Source organism: Aplysia californica, unplaced genomic scaffold, assembly GCF_000002075.1.
Source record: "Aplysia californica isolate F4 #8 unplaced genomic scaffold, AplCal3.0 scaffold00043, whole genome shotgun sequence".
Taxonomy (NCBI): Eukaryota; Metazoa; Mollusca; class Gastropoda; order Aplysiida; family Aplysiidae; genus Aplysia; species Aplysia californica.
Window position 1 is genome coordinate 97677 of NW_004797313.1, and position 21251 is coordinate 118927.

Here is a 21251-nt window from a genome sequence, read left to right on the forward strand (position 1 = left end):
CGAAAAACATTGATGACGAAGAACGGCTTCCGGTGCTGCGTTGCCTTGTTTCATTTCAGCGTAAAAATACAAACATCGGGAGAGGAATTATTTCTCTTCTAAAAATACTTTCAAGGAATTAACACTTGAACTGAAGCAGGTGAAATTTTAAGTAGTAGAACTACTCTTCTAACTCTTGTTGCAATTAAGATTATTTTTGGAGACTGTATTAGTGTTGTTGAGCTGAGATAGTGAGATCCTCTCACAAGCCAAAATGAAACTGGCTGGATGTCAGTCAAAGGCCTAATTTTCAATATTATTGGCTTTGCTTTGCTGTTTTGGATCTGTTTAAGACCGAGAAGACAGTTGAAAAACGGAGTCCCGGGGGCGGGACAGAATTACAGAATCAAAGTGTGAAGCGTTTCCTGAGGCTTTCATTGTTAAAGGAAAGAACTATTCCTCCCAGTGACACTGGGGATAGGCCCAGAAACTATTCCCAGTGTCACTGGGAATAGGCCTGGAAACTATTCCCAGTGACAGGCCCCGAAACCACTGAAAATAGGCCCTAGGGCAGAATATTGTTCCCAGTGTCACTGGGAATAGGCCAGAAACTATTTCCAGTGACACTGACAACAGACAGGCCCATTAGATCTATCTATGGTAGTGTGTATACAGAGCCGGTAACCTGGAACAAAATCACAAAGTTTACAGTTTACAGTACAGACCCGGTAGGGGAACTCTTTTGTGATTTCGGAAAGTTTCAGCGCCGTCTTGGCTCAGGGCAGACCACAGATCTATTCTATGGCCTAGGTCTAGATCTAGACAGACAGACATAAATCATTGATCTGTTTTCGAGGCTAGCCTAGATCTAGATTCTAGATCTAGATATATATATAGATCTAAATGAAAATTGCGGATGTCTTTTCGATGAACGATCGTTTTTCCTCCGTTTTGGAGTTGGAGGAATCACGATTTGAAGAAAAGAATAATGTCATAATTTCAATCGAGCAGTCTCTCTCATCTCTCTCTCTCTCTCTGAGCTCTTTCTCTCTCTCTCTCTCTCTCTCTCTCTCTCTCTCTCTCTCTCTCTCTCTCTCTCTCTCTCTCTCTCCCTCTCCCTCTCCCTCCCTCCCTCCCTCCCTCCCTCCCTCCCTCTCTCTCTCTCTCTCCCTCCCTCTCTCTCTCTCTCTCTCTCTCTCTCTCTCTCTCTCTCTCTCTCTCTCTCTCTCTCTCTCTCAAAATTGTGGCGATATCACCCTAGCACACATATCACCCTTTTTTTTAATCCAAGAATTCACAAATTTATTTGAATATCTTTCTTTGAAGGGCCTTTTTATTATGCCAGGCTCCGTGTTGTTTACCCTTAGATCTAGCATAGCGACAACAAAACAACGATTTTTGCAATGCAGAGTTTCAATCGATATTGGCGCTCAGAGATTGAGGTCAGGCTTGTTTACAAGTTCTACTTCCTTTCGACAACTTAAAAAGTAGGAACCTATGTTAAAAAGTGCAGTTTCAATTTCGCTTGGATTTCGTTGAGCCGCTCACAGCGGTAGAACAAAGGCTGCGGAAAAACTTACAGCGGCTGAATGGACGGAATCAGTTAATTTCATTTTGTTGTGTCGTAAAGTTTTTCTGTAATTAATTTTTTTTTTAAATCACATCGCACGAAACCAACAGCTGTGGCATCTTCCCGACACCTCTTCCCCCAGCAAACGGAGAGTGCATGATCACGATGCGCAGTGTCATTGGTCAACATAATTAACTTTGCCCCCGGCAAGGTCAACTCAACTTGGTTGTTGTTCTGTTTACTAATGATGCAGGGAGGGCCAGTTTAGATAGATCTAGTAACGGACATTATGCTGGACTCGATTCAGAGTCGGAATATAATTTTTGTCTCTTCGGACTCGAGTGCAAATAGTCACTTCGATCATCATATTTTCGGCTTTACGATATTCACAGAGGACTTGAGCGCTGTGTGTTTGTTTTTTTCCTCAACAATGCCTCTTACCGAAGTGGCACTATCACACTATCGCTCAATCCAAAAATGGGAAGACTTCCGTAACGAGCGACCACCCCAACAAATACAAGAAGAGACCTAGATCTATCCCTAACCTTTCCCTTACCCCTACCCCTATCCTTAGCCCAACCCTTACTCATTCCTCACACCCTAACCCTATCCCAATCCCTAACTCTCTATTCTACTCTGATTCATAATAGTGGTCGCTCGTTACGGAATTCCTCTCCAAAAATGATAGTCACGCAGGGACATATTATGTGAGGCGTGCTAACAAAATGAGTCACTTCTCGCAATCCACAAATGGAGATATTGGCCAAAAATCAACACTGAAGTCAATTTTTTAAATTTTCTATTGATGCCAGGTTGTTTAAGTGTATAACAAGCCACTTTTTATTTCACACTTATAAATTATATAAAAACTTCACCTAAAAGTGTGATGTATCTATTTCCGTATAGCTCGAATCCGAGAAGTAACTCATTTTGTCAGCACCCTTCACATATGGTAGGATATATCTTAAAACAGTGTGTATAGAATTACAGAGAAAACAATTATAATTTTATCAGTTAGATCTGGTAGTTTTGAATATTATATTTTTGGCATAAAACCCACTAATTCTGACTTATTTTGGCTAATATTTTGTGTGTGGAAATTTTGTGAACCTGGCGACATGGGACAGATGGATGTCATGATCTTAAATTCTTAATTAAAAGTTTTCTATTAGGCCAAAGGATCAGCAGAAAAAGGTAGAGTAGCCTCTAAAGATATAATATGGACAAGTTCAATTCTTTTAGACTTCTAACTTTCAGAAGTACAAAATTATTATAATTTGTGTGTCTTTAAGTTTTGGAGCAGGCTCATAGAGGTGGTTGCTTTTAACAATTTTATCATGTTAACTTAATTATATTTCTGTGTTTTTCTTCTTTTTTTTTTTTATTGTTTGTGAAAACGTTCTTTTTCAGACTTGATTTAAAATACATTATTTTATTGAGTGAAAACATTTAAAATTATCATACGTTACTCATTATTTTATGTCTGCAGGTGTCCCAAGATTTCCCAACGCCGTTCGAGGACATATTTGTGGTCTCAGTATAGAACGGCACATGAGCAGCTGATAGAAACATGACTGATTCACCTCCTGGCAGTGTCCCTATCTCCCAAAAGGAGTTAGATGTGCTCGCCTCCACTCTAGGACTGAAATATCAGGTTCAGTTTTCTTTGATGAAATAGCAGTTTTGATACATGAGAATGTTTAGTTTTCTTAGGTTTTTAATTACTTTTATGGAGAACTCTTTTTGGGAAGGACTTCCGTAACGAGTGACCACCCCAACAACCCCAAACCCAAACCTAAACCCTACCCCTACCCCTATCCCCTACACCTCTGTCTCATAGGTCGAGTGGTCGCTCGTTACGGAAGTCCTCCCCTTTTTTGTATGTAGCATTTGTAGAGATTTTTAAAAAATTTTGACACATATCGAACGAAAATTTCTTTCCTGATCCTTACTATTGTCATTTTCCTCTACTTCTTTTGTATGTTTGTCACTCTCTTGTGACCTGCTATTTTGGGGTGCCTTGATAGTCGAAGCAGACTTTGTGCTGTTGAAGCTAGAGAGGTGAGCTGTCTAAGTCTGATTCCCTATAAAGACTTCTCTGTTGACACCCACCCCTTGGCGCTCATATGACCTTATGCAGTTGCGAGTGCCGTAAAACCCTCTACTATTAAAAAAATGTAAAAATAAAAAACGTTTCATTCACACTCTTTTTTTGCTGCTTCCTCATGAACATTGTTCCCTCAAATACATTTTAAAAATCAACCCACTTTGGGTAGTATTATCCTATTACTCTAATGTTTGAAAACCAAAAAATTAATAACTCTTTTGTCAATGCATTTTTTAAAAACTTTCAAATAAAAAACATTTTACTCAAGGTACAAGACTCTTTCATTTAAGCTTGTTTTAAAGCAATTTCAAACGGGGTTTTTTATGCATTCTTCTTAATTATTTCTGTAAAATGTAAATTTATTGAATAGTTTGAAATTTTATGGTGAACATTTGTGAGGTCAGAATAGCTGAAGACATTTGAATTTTTATTGACTTTTTTTTTGTACAGGTGGAGGACAATTTAAGTGGTGGCAGAGCTCTGTTCAGTGCATCGATCACACTGACAAATAGATGTGATATCCCTCTCAAATACTACACAGAGAGCACAAGTTGGAGAATCTTCTTTTGCCACTTACGTATGGTGGAACCAACCTACCTTCCTCTTGATGACAGTGTAGATCTTCAGTATGCAGGTGTGCGCTTTGCTCACCTTAATGGTTCTATCTTCTCTCTCAGTCCCTTAAAAAACTTCAAGACTCTGGAAAAAGGAGATTCGGTGCTTATCAAGTTTAATGGCCAACACTATTCTGCTTCTCGGACTGATATACTTCCAAACTGGTACATTCAAGTAGATGGACTTGAGCCTCGTATAATCAAAAGTACAGAGGGTGAGTCCTTGGACTTTGTGGGAGACTTTGACTCACCCAAGAAATACAAACGTTTTGACTATGTTTTGGCTTCTGGAAAGCGACGTTACGATACGTACCAGCCATTCTCCCCAGAGGTGAGATTTCTCAGGTACTTGTCTCCCAAGGAAGATGATGACTCTCTACAGCAAGTGGTCCCAACACCAGCGAGCTTTCAGAAAAAAAGTGACAAGTCGATTGATATCTATTCAGGTGGATGGAAGATCATGCTTTGTGAAGATGCAGACTTCCTGAATGAGGCCCAGTTTTTGTCTGGTATGTTTTTAAAATAATTTTCAAATTCATATAGCGATTCTTTCTTGGAATTTTTCTGAGAACTTTTCTGAAGGTGTTGGTGTCTTGTTTCTTGACTTTTCTCTTCAAACTCAGTAAACATGTTCAGGGCCAGGTGGGCTCCTTCAGTGCTAATGTTCATAATTTCTAAATTAGAGGATTTTCTCACAATTTCAGTTTCATAACTCTTTGACATGTGTGTAGTAGAAAGCTTTTAAGAGGTCAAAGGAACTTTTAATTTAAAAAAAAAAAAAATTTTTGTTCTTTTACTTGCAGCTGTATGGTCGAATGACTTGTTGTTGTTGTTGTTACTGATCCAGTAGCATCTGAGCGTTAGCTCTTCTGCATGGCCATTCGGTAATAGTTGCATGTTTGTTCTAATTGTTGTCTTGAGGAGTAGAGGCAATTAGATGTGTGAGGTAGCTTGGGAAGAAAACATCCCCTTAAATCAGTTAGTTTTCTACAGAAGAACAGATGATGTTCCACTGTCTCTGAGGAGTAGTCACATAGTGGGCAGGCAGCAGACTGCTTTACTCCAATTCGGTTGAGATGTTGGTTGAGGGGTACATGTTGTGTTCTAAGTTGGAAGATTATAGATTGATCTCCCCTCCTCAACTCATTGATTGGATCTTTGACCAGTGGTTTATTCATGTGGCCATACATCCTCCTTCCTGTCGTACCTGTGGCCCAATCATTCATCCACTCTTCCTTGAGGTTTGACTTGATCATTTGGCAACAGGTAGTGTAATTCGTAGGAATTTCAGGCTGAGGGAGGCTAGCTCCTTTCTTTGCCAGAGCATCAGCTCTTTCATTTCCCGGTATCCCAGTGTGGGCAGGAATCCATTGTAGGACTACTCTAACGTGGTGCCTACTTATCAAATTATGTAGACTGTCAAATGACTTAAAGTGTGATTTGACATGCTTTTTTTAAAATCTTCTCTTTATTGTTCCAGTGCATCTTTCTATGTAACAGGTACTGCCTTGTGAAAGACTTCCTTTTTCTGAAAATTTAATTTCTCACCCTAGGACTGATCATTATAGCAAAGCATCTCCATTTTCATACCTACTCGTTGCACACACTGACTCACAAAACTACTAAGATTTATCCCTTTTGTTGCCAATCAGGAGTGTAACTAGTGATTTTCCTTGTTTCTGTAAATCAGAAAGGATCAACATTCCTCTGTCAGAGGAGCGACGGGCTCTGTGTGAGGGTGAAGCTTGTCCATCGAAAGTCATAGCGATCAGGAGGTCTGAGGTCAAAACAGCTCTTGCAAACAGCTCTCTTGTTTCTGAGTCATATGAGATCTCGGTTGATGCTGCAGGGGAATTTGTCCTGGTAAGACAAGGGTTTGAGCTTTGTGATTTATAAGGTATTTTTGTGAAGTAATAAGGTATATACTTTAATAACATATAAAAATTATGAGTTCAATCATCAGCTGCATAGGATAGGATATTCTTTTCCTAGATATTATACTTTACCCTGTTCTCCTCTGTTCATGAAATTGCAAATGAATACTTGGCAATCTGTTGAATAAGAATATAATGTAAATGAGAGCATATGACCCAACAGGCTGCAGTTCTGTTTATCCCCAGGAAGAAGATTGGAATAGTAAATTAAATTTCTCAAGCTAGCCAAGGGAGTTTTTATGAAGCTGTAGATATATGTTCGTTTGTGTGTGAAAAAGCTTTTTCGTGTTTGAATGTATTATTTTTGTAGTATGGCTCTCTGTCTTACTTTTTAAAGTCCTTACTGATAACACTATAATGCCCCTTTTATCAGATCTCGGCAAAAGAAGCAGCAGGAGCTTTCTACGGTATTCAGAGTCTTCTTAGTTTGTCATCTGCTTCTTCCAAGAGAAAATCCGGCCAAATACCAGAGTGCCTCATCTGTGATACCCCACGATTCCCTTACAGAGGCATGCATGTGGACATTTCCAGAAACTTTCAGTCCAAAAGTGAAATATTTCGTGTCCTGGAAGTGATGTCGATGTATAAGCTCAACAAATTCCATTTCCACCTGACAGATGACGAGGGTTGGCGGTTGGAGATACCAGGTCTTGAGGAACTGGTTGAGGTATCTGCTTGTTGGTTTGTTTCTATCTGATATTGGTACAAAGGTCATAAGTAAAACAATATTGTCTACGTTGTTTTGATTACAACAATGCTGCTTTGCTTATTTAAATAATTTTATTGCAGTTTGATTTTCGGGAAACATTTTTCCCATGTGGGTTTGGGAGTAACAAACAGCCCCATTGTTTACTTGGTGGAAAGGCCAGCCTACTAGTGGTGGAGCAGCCGCCATGAAGATCAATGCTGCAATATAGAATTTAGGGTTGGGTTTTTTTATGTAACACTGTCCTTTCTTCCTCCATGCCTCAAATTGTTGTGCCATATGTTCTTCTTTTGAATAACCTTATTGTGTCTAGTAGTGTGTTGTACTTGTTCCTAAAGAAGCAGATCTTAAGTGCCTTTAAGACTTCTGCAGAATTTATGAGACCTGGCTGCGACAGGTATGGGGCATTAATGTCATGAGTGATAAATAAATCCCCCCCAAAAAGATTTCTCCTTTTTATATATATAAAAATATTCTTCTATATGTGTCTCATTGCGGTGAATCAGGGGCTCATCAATTTTTGGGCATATGGAATTACTGTTTTTATTTTAACTCTTCATGTCCGTAAGGGATTTTTGTTCTGACCGAAGCCTCCCAGGGACTGATCCTATACAGCAGTTGGGTGGGTTACAAAAGTCTATATAACTTTCAATCTACTAGGCCCACATCAAAACTTTTGGTATGTCTGTGTTCAGAAATGAAAGTTGCATTTATTGGTGTTCATTTAGATGCCTTCTTTGAAGAATAATAATAGACTATTGAAGTAAATGGCCATTAGCAAAAAAAATGTTGCAATGTTACATAACACTGTTCACTCAAATAGGGGTGTAACTTTATAAAACTTGAACACAGAGCCAAAGTAAAAGAAGCAAAAATGTTGATATACATTCTAGGATTACATCTATGGTGGCTGTAGCTTCTTTGAAGCCCATTCTTTTGAAATACACCAAAATAATAAAATGTATCAGAACCCACATTCGGCATGAAAAGTGTAAACACAGCTAGATCTAGATCTACTTTTCTACACACTTTGTTATACAATAAATCAAAGGCTTACATTTATAGTTTTGTTTGAATATACCTAGATATGAAAACTGTGTCTTTATGCACGTTTTCCAAGTAATTTTGAGTAATTATTTGAAGTTTCCAGGTGTAAGATGAGGTGTACAATAACCACATATAAAAAAATCACATGCACAAAGACATAAGCCTACACATTACGATGAACTAACCTGAATAGAGCCTCAACAAGATCCAACATCTAGATCTAGATTTATAATATCCAAATGGAATGAAAACTTTGTCTCAGTATAATCCAAACAAGAAAACTGTCACTACAATTTTTTCAGGAGCAATCTCCAGCCATTATAATCTCCCTAACCAACACAAACAAATTATACACAAAAAATCAGCTGTTTGGAAACAAGCCATCAAATCTAGCAAACGGGCCCGCACAAACGCTACAAAATGAAAGTACAAACAGAAACAGACCTATTTTTGGCATTTGCGACCATAATTTCGGTTGATGTAGTGAAATATTAGTTTCACGTGTATTTAATGAAGGCTAGTGTAGCGAGCCGGTATCAGCGGCCAAACCCACTTCGCGCCGAGCCGCTGCCACCGGCTCACCGGACATGAAGAGTTAAAGCGTGTACATTTTTCTATCTTTCGATGAAAAGAATGTCCATCTATCTTGAATAGAAGTCAAGATATTTGCTATTAAGAAGGTGGGGTCACCTGATTTCAAAATTAGCTAGAAAATGGCCACCAAAGTTAGGTTACTTCCAAAGCTTGAGAGTTCTTTGAGACTGAAAATTCAAATTTTTTTGGGTTTGCCTTCAATCAACGTTTTTCAGTAAAATTCACACAGAAATGTATTTTTAGATGGATATAACAGGTTTTGAACCCCCCAAAAAAAAAAATTTGATAAAAATTGCCAAACCCTCGGGAAAGTGCTGGTATCTTTGATTTCATTATTTTGACAAGCACCTGATTTCACCACAACGCGTCATATATTTTTATAATGCCTACAATTAATTGACATAATGTATTATGCCAAGCTGCCTTATTAGGTACATTTATCGAGGCTGAAATCAAGCCTTGTTCAATCTTTTTTTTTTTTTTACGGCGCTCGCAACTGCATAGGTCATATGAGCACGCGGGACACACCTAATATTTTCAATTGGTAGGAAATTTTGAATTTTGCCCGGGTGGCGGTTGAAGCCTACTCTTATCGATTTTAGACCACCAAGGGATCTTTAAGGTGCGCAACTTGCACAAGGGCCCTCCATTCGATCTGTTAGTTTCTTCTCATGTGTTTTTGTTCGACTGGATTATAACTCTGTAAAGGTTATTGCTTTAGATATTTTGCTCTTCAGGGACTTTACTCATTTTTAGTCAGTAAAACATTAAAAATGTTATCTTTCAGATGGGTTCCAAACGAGGTCATGACCCAGACGAGAGAGAGTGCTTGCTTCCCCTGCTAGGCAGCGGACCCAGTGCTAGTGGCCTGGGGTGTGGATATTACACAGTGGAGGAGTACCGTGAGATTCTGCGCTTTGCCAAAGCACGTCACATTGAGGTCATTCCTGAGATTGACATGCCTGGGCACAGCCATGCTGCAGTCAGGGCCATGAAAGTTCGCTATGATCGACTGATGGCAAAGGTAGTTTCTTCTTATACTTTTTTTTGTGTAATTCTTTTTAGTTGTTCCATAATCTTTTGATTTTTTTTTGGTCTCTTTATGTCACTAAAGATGCACATAGTCCATTCTACTTGTAGAATAGTTTCACATCTTCTTGAACGCACGTTAGAATGAGGACATAAACAAACCTCCATAAGGGGAAAATATTTTGACTAAAGGAAACTACCAGACAGGTTTTTTAAAGTAGCTTTTATGGCAATGATTGCAGTTCTATCTTAATTTCGGAATGTCAATATAAGTACCTGTACAAATGAGCACCTCCCACTCCTCGCAAATTTTTACATTATAATGATATTGCCCAAGACGAACACATGTCTACGACAACTACAGTAGAACTTGTCTAAGACAGAATCGTTAGGGAGTCAGAAAAAAAACAGGGGGAGGAGGGGGGGGGGGTTTAGAGGCCCAGCCAGTGGGATCAAGAGTCGCCTGCCCGGTCGGAAAGCATTAGTCAAATTTTAACCCCTCTCAAGAGCTATCCTAGTCTCTCTGATAATGGCATGCGTCAGTCCAACTTGTCTAGTGCCACCAGTACGTGCATCTCATTGGACCATTGTTTGACTTATTAAAAACAGAAAGGATTGTACATGTCCTTTGTTCCCACCCTTAGCCCCACCCATCGGTGTAATAAGCACAGTCAACCAATGCCACCCTTCCCGCACGTGTAACAACGATTCGAGGAACTTTTTTCCTGGCTATCTCCACAATCAGGGTGGCAGGCATTTATCAAATTAATTTCACACCTCTGGCTACCCAGGAAAGTTTTAAGGCCACTCCTTAAAATTTTCCTGGGTAGCCAGAGGTAGCTTCGGCCAAGACTCTCTTCGACAATTTCAACTGCATTTAAAAAGGAATTGGTTAGGGCTTTTGCTTTTTCATAATGAATGGTCCAGGAATGTTGGACTGGCTTGAATGAGTGTCTCAGCTGAAGCTACTGCTCTTTGGTATAAAACAGATGTGGACCAATGGCATAGGGACCACCTCTGTCTGTTCAAGCTGATTACTGTTTTATCAGTGTGCACTGGCCAGCCTGACTTCCACACCCGACTAGTTGAGACAGTGAACTATTAAAAAATTCTTTTGCCTTGTTTCAGGATGAGAAGGCGGAGGCTGAAAAGTACTTACTCTGTGACCCAGGGGATGGCACTCCCAAGGCTTACTCAGTGCAGATGATAGCGGAGAACGCGATGAACCCTGCCCTCGAGTCGACCTACGCCTTCGTTGAAAAGGTTTGTCAGTGTACTGAGAATTTTTTAGCCTTTTTTCTCAAATTTTCAAGCCCCCCACGCCTTTGAAGTAGTATGACTTTAGTTGCAGAATGCTACAATCACTCCTGCATGAAGTGCAATGTGTTGAGAGTGTTGTGGGATAAAAAATTCAGTTTTAAAAACGTGCACTTTGCTGTAGGTTTTCTCAGAGGCACATACATATAATGGCTCAGGGCTGAGGGCCAAAAGCTAAAAATGTGCAAGACTAGTGACAACAATAACAGTGCCTAAGGTTGGTTGGCAATACCCCCCCCCCCCCCCCCCCAATTGTTCCCTTTTCTTTCTCAGTTCCCTGTATTTTCTAGAACAATTCACAAGACTCTAACAGTAGATCCTACTCTTTTCTTATTCATCTGCCTTTCCCATCTTTTAACTTACTTTTTGCGTTCGCTTTTTGGTGGAAAGTGCGTCAGTGTAAATCTGTGTGAAGCAAGTCGGTTCATAGTCTCCGCGATGTTTGTCTTGAGTGTTGTTTTTGTCCCACAGTGCTCCTAAGGAGTGAAAACTATTCCCTCAGGTTATTGTGGAGTTGAAAAAGATGCACGAAGACATCCAGCCCCTCACGGTTTTTCATCTGGGTGGGGACGAGGTTCCTTACGAAGCCTGGGATGTCTCGCTGTCATGTGTGGCCCTGGTCGAGTCAGGAAAGGTGGAGGACATGGATGGTTTGATGGAGTATTTTGTGCTGCGGGTCGCTGAATTGGTACACAAGCATGGGTTAGAGCTCGGGGCGTGGCAGGATGGCATAGTGAGTACCATTTTTTTTTAAAATTATTGTATGCAGTTATCAGGAATGCCATCGTCAGTGTGTGTGATTTTGGCCTAAGTCTGATTAAGGTCATGGGTAGTGGTGGGTGCTCTGATGTGGTTTGCTCTGCCTTTCCTATCACAAATCTATCGGCCTTTTCTCTCCTCTATGGGTGGTTGGCGGGTGCTCTTGTGTGGTTTGCACCTTCTTTCCTATCAAACACCTATCATCCTTATCTCTCCTCCTTTTTTGTGCTCGTTACTCTCTTGTAACATATCTATTCTTCGGCACTTATATGACCTTATTGTGTTGCAAGTGCTGTAAAACTCTTACTAAAACTAAACTTATCTCTTTTCCTTCTTTTCTTGGTATGTTACTCTCAAGTAACACCTAATCTTCAGCACTTCCATGACTTATTGAGTTGCAAATACTGTAAAACTCTAGCTAACATGTTGACAATGGGGTTTTTCACTGTAAGCTGCTACATAACTCCTGTTATTGACACTCAATACTAGCAACTTGAAAGCAAAAACAAAGCAGTTTGTCCCTTTTTTATGTCTTATTGTCACGAAGTACAGATTTTTGGGGGTTTTTTTTATTTCTTGTTTAAGGCAACAAAGTACTTCTATCTATCATATCCTCTAATAGGTTATAACTTCTATGGAAAATATATCCTGATACTTGTAAAAGGATAGTCCCTTGATTATTTCTTGTCACAGGTAATAAAAAGAATCCCCCTGATGTTTCCTTGTTGCAGGTAATGAAAAACAAAGGGCCCTACAACCGCAAAAAGTTCCCGAACCGAAGAGTGCTGGTTCACTTTTGGAGGAATGCCTGGGAGACTGGACAAGCCTTCGATGCCTTCAAGTTGGCCAATGATGATTATGAGGTAGATAGGCAGGCTTTGCTAGAAGAGGGGTGTGCATATTTCTTAATTGGGTCAAAAGTTCATTTTTCTTGTTTTCTTTCAGGTGTTGTGCTTTGTTTATACGGTCACACCTGCTCTAATAGCCATCTGTCTAAGACAATCACCTGCACAAATGACCACTTCCCACTTCTCCCTTTGGGTTTTTTCTTATTCTTTATTATAATGACACTGTCCTGGATGTCCTCCTATCTGAGACAACCACTTTTGTCCTCGACAATGGGTGGACGTATTGGACAATTTCAACTGTATTTGAGTTATGGATGACTGGAGGGCACTTAGATGTGACTGCTCCTACATTTTTTCTATATTGCTTTTAGATTAATCTCTACCTTTTCTGAACTTAATAACCAGTGCAATGGTTAGAGGATGCCCTCGTAGGTTCTTCTTCCAGGCAGTACTTTTGTTGCTTCAATCTATCTTACATGTCTGTGCATGACCATTACTGTATTGACATGCTATACATCAACTCAATAAGAAGCAGAGGCTAAATGACTGTTGTCTTGTTGATGAGTTTAATCAATCTAAAATTGCCCTCAAATGGAGTGACCGCGACAAGCTTCTCTTTTATTTAAAGACTTATTCTGACTAAATAACCTTTATGGTACCGTCGAACCTGCTCTAATGGCCACTTGTCTGTACTACCGACCACTTCCCACTTCCACTTGCACTTAAAAAAGAATAATTAAAACAACACTGTTTGAGACATTCACCTGTCTAAGTCAAACTCTTTTCCCCTTGACAATTGGTGGCTGTCTTGGACAATTTCAACTGTTTTGACGTTCCACTTATTAACTTGAAAACATGTGGAGACTTAATGATCTTTATTTTTTAGGTGTTTTGTTTTCTTTTTAAAAAACCTCAAACTTAAGGACTGTTATCATGTCGACAAGCTTCTCTTTAACTGAAAAGCTAAACCTGATAAAGTTACCTTTATTATTTTGATGTCCTTCTTTTTATCTCAAAATCTGACCCATCCTTAAGACGGATCTGCCATTGGCTGACAAAACGCCTTTTTTTTATTCACAGTGTAGTAGTTTCAAGAAAAAGGGCATTTTCTCTGAGTAACCATTAAAGAAAAGGCGTTCTTCCGAAATTTGAATTCTAATTTATTCAAAAACTAGTCTCAATTTCACTTTGATTTTTTCACACAATTGGGGTAACTGGTCAGGCTGTTGATTTAACAAAAATTTTGCTCCAAAAATGAAAGAAGGCGTTGGCAGCTGGCAGCAGTGATGTGATGTTATCAATTGTCAGTGTGCTTCTGTATAACTCAAAAATAATCTTGATTATTTTCATCATGTTGATGTGGCCCTCTTTTCATTCATCAAACGAGTAGAACAAAAAATTGTTTTGGTGTCTGTCTCTTAGGTGATCCTGTCCCCGGGCACTCACCTGTACTTTGACCACCCTTATGAGCCGGACCCTGAAGAGAGAGGGCTGTTCTGGGCCTGCAGGTGGGTTAACCATTATGGGTTGTTTTGGGTTTTTTTCTTCCTTCTGTGGCCAGTCAGATGTTCTCATTTACAATATCACTTTTTTAGTTTTCTTGTATTTTTTAATAACTGAACCTACATCAAAGTGTTATATGTGTCAAGACGCGGTGGAATCAGGCACTCGTCAATTTTTGGGCATATAGAACTATTAATACAATCTTAAAACTTGTTTACTTCTCCTGCATTTGGCGAAAAAAATACCCCTCTATCTTGAATTGAAGTCAAGATATTTGCGATTGAAGGTGGTGGGGTCGCCTGGTATGAGAGGTAAAACTAGCGAGAAAAGTTTGGTACCCTCCCTCCAAAGCTTGAGAGTCCTTTGGAACTGGAAATTTACTTTTTTCGTACCTTTAATGAACATTTTTCAGTGACATTTGCTGAGAAATGTGTTTTTAAAAGGACATATGAGGTGTAGAGCCAAAAATAGAAAATATTTTTTTTAATTACCCAAAATCCAGAAATATGCCATTTTCTTTGATTTCATTGTTTTGACGAGCACCTGATTTCACCACGTAGCCTCACATATGAAAAACATACGCTTAAAAAAAAAATTATATTCACTTTTTCAGACATGCATTTTCTTCAGAACACTTATTTGAAAAAAAACAACAACAAAAGACCTCAATGAGTGTGAATGCACATAAATGTTTTAATCTTTAAGCAGCTTTCAATGGAACCTGATACCTGGGTCTCAAGAACTAACATGTCATGAAATCTTCAGGCTTGTTTGTTGCAGGTGGAGTGTTTCTAGTACAAGGATGATAAAGTACTCTAAGTTGACAGTTTTAAAGACTTAAAAAGGAAATTCTATTTGGCTTATAGTCTATAGTTCTGTTTTTACTCCAAAATGGGTATTTGTTGCCCCTCCACAGTGAACAATTTCTAAAATATTGCAGAATCAGTTTTCTTTTTACTGCCTTTTATCACATGGGTGGATATAGAGGTCAGATCTATTGATTTTTCATGTGCAAGAATGTCTTTTCTTTAGAATGACCACACAAATCCCTTTATTTCTTACATGGATATTGTCCTATATATATACATACAGGTTTGTGGACACACGCAAGGTCTTCAGCTTTGCCCCTGACAATCTCATGTCTAATGCTGACGTGAAATTGACTGGTGAAAAGATGACCAAAAATGACCGCAAGATGCTGCAGTTGGAATATTTCACAACACTGAAAAAGCCACAGAACATCAAAGGTAATAGGAGGACTGCGAGGATGACATTAGGAAAGGAACTTTCATTCTTAGCCGTTAGGACAAGGGAGCTGCAATGAACAAGTTGCTATTGAGCTCAAGCTCCTAAATAGTGTCAGTGTTGGTGACAAAGTATAAATAAATAAATAAATAAATTGCATTTATATAGCGTATTTGCACAAAGAAGTGCTCTATGCGCTGTACAATAATGCAAAGAACATATGCAGCACACAGCTTCTATAGTAATCCTCTTTCTCTCTCTCACTCTGTCTCTGTCTCTCTCTCTCTCTCTTCAGTACATCCTTGAGTAAAGACAATCCCACAAAACTTACCCATACACCCTTGCACTCATTGATTTATTCACACAGTCATAAATTCTTACAGAACAGCATGAATAAACGATACTGAGAGAACATAATAGATACTGAGAGAACATAATAAGCATTTAACTTTCAAGTGGATGTGTCCTTGTGAAGGCTTCAGTAACCCTAACCAAAAATACAGAGCACTTCACTGTCGTCTGCATTGCGATATTATGTTTATCATGACATTGCTATACGTACTAAAAATTTTTGTATGCGTGCAGATCAATAAACTGGTATTATATCTATCTTCATTTATTTTTATAAGAAGTTAAAGGATGTGATTAGCTAGCTGCTTCTTCCCAGCTATCTGTCCTTGCCCCCCCCCCCCCCCCTCCTACTTTGCTTTCAAGTATGCTCTGTTTGGCACTGGATTATGGACAGGCTTGAAGTACTTGAGCTAGAGTCCAATCTGACTGATCGTGAATAGTTCTCCTTCGTCAAAATGTGTGCTTGTTTTGGGTTGTTGTTTTTGGTAAGTGTTTTATGGCTCTCGCAACTGCGGAGGGTCATATGAGCACACAGGATGTATGCATTTTCTTCAGGTGGAGTAAAGAAGCCTATGATTAGTGGGAAGAAAGCCAATGATTTTGACTTTTTATTTGTTTAGCTGCCTGATAAGGTCACAGTAAGGGGAAACAGTCCCCATGTTCATGTTGCCTGGGCCTCTCACCAAGAAAAGTAAATTGATTATTAAGAGTAAATCGTCAAATATAATCATGTCACTCCTCATGCTCGGATCTCTTTATTTTTTTCTGCAGGTCTTCAAGGACAGATCTGGACCGAACTTGTCCGTACACCATCTCAGTTCCACGAAATGATCTTTCCCCGGCTTATCGCGCTGGCAGAGCGGGCATGGCATCGGTGTGACTGGGAGGACCAGGATTACGAGAAGAGGACGGGTGACGTGGAGGCGGATTGGTCCCGTTTTGCCCACTCCTTAGGACACAAGGAACTGTACCGACTGGAGAGTTCACAAGTGCCTTATCACATCCCTCCGCCAGGAGCCAGGTATGGGATGTGCGCTTAGTAAGGGGGGAACTTTATCTTTACAAAAGATTTATATTTATTTCCTTCTGTCTTTTTCACAATGTCCTTACAGCTAGACCTCAGTCTTTTCAGTCCTACATGGACTCTCATCTTGGTCTCTTCTGAGCTTATTCTTTTGTCCATCATCCCCGGGTGTTAATTACGAGTTGCTTGCTTTTTCTAATAATGTAAAAGCACAAAAGCAATGCACTAATATTCGCTCTGCTGTTCTTGACTGTTATGCCCTCTTCAAAATGCAGACATTTGGAGAGCACCACTTGTAGGTCCTACTTCTTTTTTGTTTATCTATCTGCCTTGGGTTTTTTTCCCAAACACTAAATTATGATTAAAGTGGCTGTAATTGTGTAAGTATGCTTCTCTCTTGACCAGGAAAAGGTTTTTCCATCTGCCGTATATCATAGCATATAGTACACCTTTTTTAACCTAAAATTCAGAGTTTCAAAGTCACCCTGTGTCTTATCCAGGAGATACAAATTAGACCCAAACGGCCCAGTGGAAGCCAACTAAAAGGATAGACTCTATGGATCAGGTAAAAATCAATTAAATAAAATCTGGACATTACCACTTTGAAAAAAAATGTGTGCTTCATGCCTCAAAATAGGCTGCTAGCAAAAAAGAGGTAAGTGCAACAAAAAAAAATGGGGTTTGTTTTGTTTAAAAGTATGGTTTGTTGATAATAATAGAAGTCCACTAACAAAAGTGATGGTGCTTGCCATAAAAAAGTTGGTATCAGATGTACGTAGGATTTACATGCACTTTTACCATTCCTGTACAGCCACAGAAAATTTCCAACAGGGACAATACAGTGTTATCTTATCTCATCTCACCTTATCTGATCATATCTCCTATCTTATTTTATCTTAGCTTTTGAATCCCCGCTTATCTTATCTTTATACCAGACTTTTGGCTCTCTAGTCTACCTGTGTCTTATCTGTGTATGCATCCTACACGCAATGATATACAGTATCTTCCTTCTTTTCTCTTGCTTTTGTTCATCTAATGTATTATTATTATGATAAATGCCTCCAGAATCACCGGTGATGGTCAGTTGGAGCTGCGGAGCTGCTATCCGGGTCAGCCTCTGTCTTACTCACTGGACAATGGTCAAACATGGCAGGAGTACAGCACACCTACTGATGTAGCCGCTTGTGAGGAGGTGCTAGCCAGAGTGAGGTGAGTAAGCCCACAAGAATGTATACACTCACAAATACATGCTCACATGTGCACGCATACTCACACATGTTCACGTGCACACATACATACTCACACACATACACACATGCACACACACACACACCACACACACACACACACACACACACACACACACACACACACACACACACACACACACACACACACACACACACACACACACAGACATACAAACATAAAAGTAAACACACTGTAGAATGCTTGCAAACGAATTTACAAAACTCATTTATTCATATATGCGACTCCTTTTCACACTGTCCTTTCTTTACATGTGCACACACACACATGCACACACATGCACACACACACACACACACACTCACAAATGCAAACCCACACACGCGTGCACACACACACACACACACACACTCAGACATGTTGAAATCATAGGGACAAGCTCTAGTATATATTTAAAGTTTGTTTTAAGGAACATCCTTTCTTCTATTTTGCTTTCACACACACACTAACAGTAACACACACATTTATTTATACATTTATTTTTTCAGTTCTCACGATGGCCAACACGAAGGAACAACATCCTTTCTTCTATTTTTCTTTCACACACACACACACACACACACACACACACACACACACACACACACACACACACACACTCTCTCTCTCACACACACACCCTCACATTTATTTATAAATTAATTTTTTCAGTTCTCACAATGGCCGATCCCACAGTCGCTGTGTCAAAGTGTCTGTCAAGTCTTACACCGATAGTGATGAGCAGGAGAGTTGAGTGAGACCTCGATTTACGGCTTCTACCTGGATTTGGACAGCGCGAACACTCAGGACTATTTGAATGTTTTCTTCTTCTGTATACAATGTTATGACGTTTTGGAAAAAAGACGAGTATAAATGTTCGCTAAAATGAAATCCCCATTTTTATATATTCTGAGGGTTTTCGTCTTTTGTTGGGTTAGTGCGAGCCTACAGTTATTTCAAATTTGTATTGTAAAAAAGATTTTGAGATAATATACCTGAAAGTGTCTTAATTTTAATTTTTTATTTCCTGATTTATTCCATTGTAAACTAATTTTAGGTTTGATAACTTATTGCAAACTGAGGAACTTATTCCAGAACATTTCTTACTGTCGCACTTGTTAAAGTTTCAGGGTTTTCTAGTGAGAATCACAAATTTCCCCTCTGCTTTCTGACTAGCAGCATGAGAAGCTATGATATCTCATATTTTTTTCAACCCACTGTCTATGACTCAGTGATCATAATCTTCCACAGATTCCCAGAAATCTGAGATTTTCAGTCTTCTCCGCTTTTTCCCTCCCAGTTCCTCCTTTCCGTGAGTCGCGTGGTTCGCACAAATTATCATCCGCTTATCGCCAATACAGTGCCTAGCGGTCAGCCAGCGCAATCCGCCGGTGTATGCGATACTTGAATTTCACAGCGATTTCGTCATCGCCAAACTGCTAGAGACTGCAATGTTAGTGTGGGTTCACATGCATGAGCCCTCCAGAAAGCGTTCATCACCATGAAGTATGATGAAGGAACTGACAAAATTGGACGTTCTCAGAATACAAGAAATTGATTTGAAAATCAAAAACAAATTTAGATTTTTGTGGCTAGAGGAAAGTTTGACCACAGAATCAAAGAAAGGTGACAAGAATATTATTTGTGTTGGTGATTCTATTGATAAAGTGGACACCACCAAGGGGTCTCCTCATAAGAGGCAGAAGTAGAAGTTCCTCCAATACTACTCGATCTAAGCCCATTAAGCTGTTTTCCCTGTCCTCAAAGGATGTTAATTGTTAATTACAAGATTTCTTTTGAAACTGAAATAGATGTTAATAATTTTTATGGGTGTGGTAGGATCTCGTGATTTTATTTGGCGGGTTTGGTGCTTCTGTCTATTTTCCTCCTTTTTGACTTTTGCTCGTAATGATCACTGATGACTGTGTGTCACAAATTAACGGACTTGCGAATACATATCTTTCATATTGATCATCTTCTCTTGTTACCTATCAGAACGATATTGATGAAGCTGAAGTTTTCAATTTGTTATTAATTGATATTGTTTTTATCACTCTGTGATCGTCTGTTTTGCCACTCCCATCAGACTTGGGGCATGGAAAAATAATTATAATGATAGCTGATTACATTTTATGCAAACATCAGAGAGCTTTTCTTAAGAAATCGCTATTGCAGCAATATTATTTTCAATTTATGTGTGCTTAATGTTAAGATCCCCTCCCACAATCCCCTTCTTGAAAATGAATTAAGAGTGTTTTATTTTAGTGTTGGTTGGTTATTTTTGTCCACCAGATATTTCACTTGTTTTGTGAATTACAGACTACTTAAAGTTTTTTCAAACTCTACATCTGGCTTCAGTGCACATTCTGTCACACTTTTTACAGTGGGCAATGCTATTTCACGTGGTGGTTTGTCTTTGTTATTAAGGTATCAAAACTGTTTACATTGTGTGGTGTTAAATTAATGTGCATTTTATTGTTCTTTTTTTGTGTGTGTTGCTTGAAAGTATTTGTTTCACTTCACACTGCCTTGTCTTAGCATGTGAACCTGCTGGTCTCTCCCAGTGTAGCATTATATTGCATGATTTCCATCGTTGCACTTTTTTAGTGTGTTATTGTAAATGAAATACGTGTTTGAAAACTACTTTAAATTGTGTCCCTGTAAATATTCCCCCCCCACACCCCCTGCCTTGTTTCAGATGAGATGAGATCAATTTTGTGAATTCTCCATTGAAGAAATCGGCAGTGCGTTTTCATCTGTCATTGATTCAAAGTATATATGAGGTATCATGGTGAAATCAGGCGCTCGTCAAAATAATGAAATCGAAGAAATTTGCATTTTTCTGTCTGTTTGGCATTTTTTATCAAATTTTTGTTTATTGACTTAACACCTTTAACGTCTATTGAAAAACACATTTCTGTGTGGATTTTACTGAAAAATGCTGATTTAAGGCACAAAAATGTAAATTTGCAGTTTCTAATGACCCTCAAGCTTTGGAAGTTGCCAAACTTTGGCGGCCATTGTCTCGCTAATTTTACCTCTGAAACCAGGCGACCCCACCTTCTTTAATTGCAAAATCTCGACTTCTATTCTTGAATATGAGTATTTTCTTCAACGACTGCAAGACCAATGAATACGCTGTAAAATTATACCAATAACTCCACATGTCCAAAAATTGACAAGCGCCTGATTCCACTGCGTCGTGACACATATGTACATAACGTAACAAATATACAAAGCTTATACTTATACAAACGTGCACACCTACCATGCACACCCATAGTGTTACACACACACATAGTGTTACACACACACACACACACACACACACACACACGCACACACACACACAATACCTAAGAGCACATGCCTGCCA

At 39.2% G+C, this 21251-nt stretch overlaps 1 protein-coding gene across 1 annotated transcript; it reads left to right on the forward strand.

Moving 5' to 3' along the window:
• Positions 1-16: 16 nt before the first annotated feature.
• Positions 17-18785, forward strand: LOC101862097 (beta-hexosaminidase). Its single transcript, XM_005092234.3, has 14 exons — positions 17-139; positions 3039-3203; positions 4107-4779; positions 5961-6133; positions 6578-6871; positions 9339-9575; positions 10709-10843; positions 11400-11630; positions 12388-12519; positions 13927-14012; positions 15100-15254; positions 16375-16624; positions 17693-17836; positions 18548-18785. The coding sequence occupies exons 2-14, from the start codon at positions 3120-3122 to the stop codon at positions 18627-18629; spliced, it is 2676 nt and encodes an 891-aa protein (XP_005092291.1). The 5' UTR covers positions 17-139; positions 3039-3119; the 3' UTR covers positions 18630-18785.
• The last annotated feature ends 2466 nt before the right edge of the window (positions 18786-21251 follow it).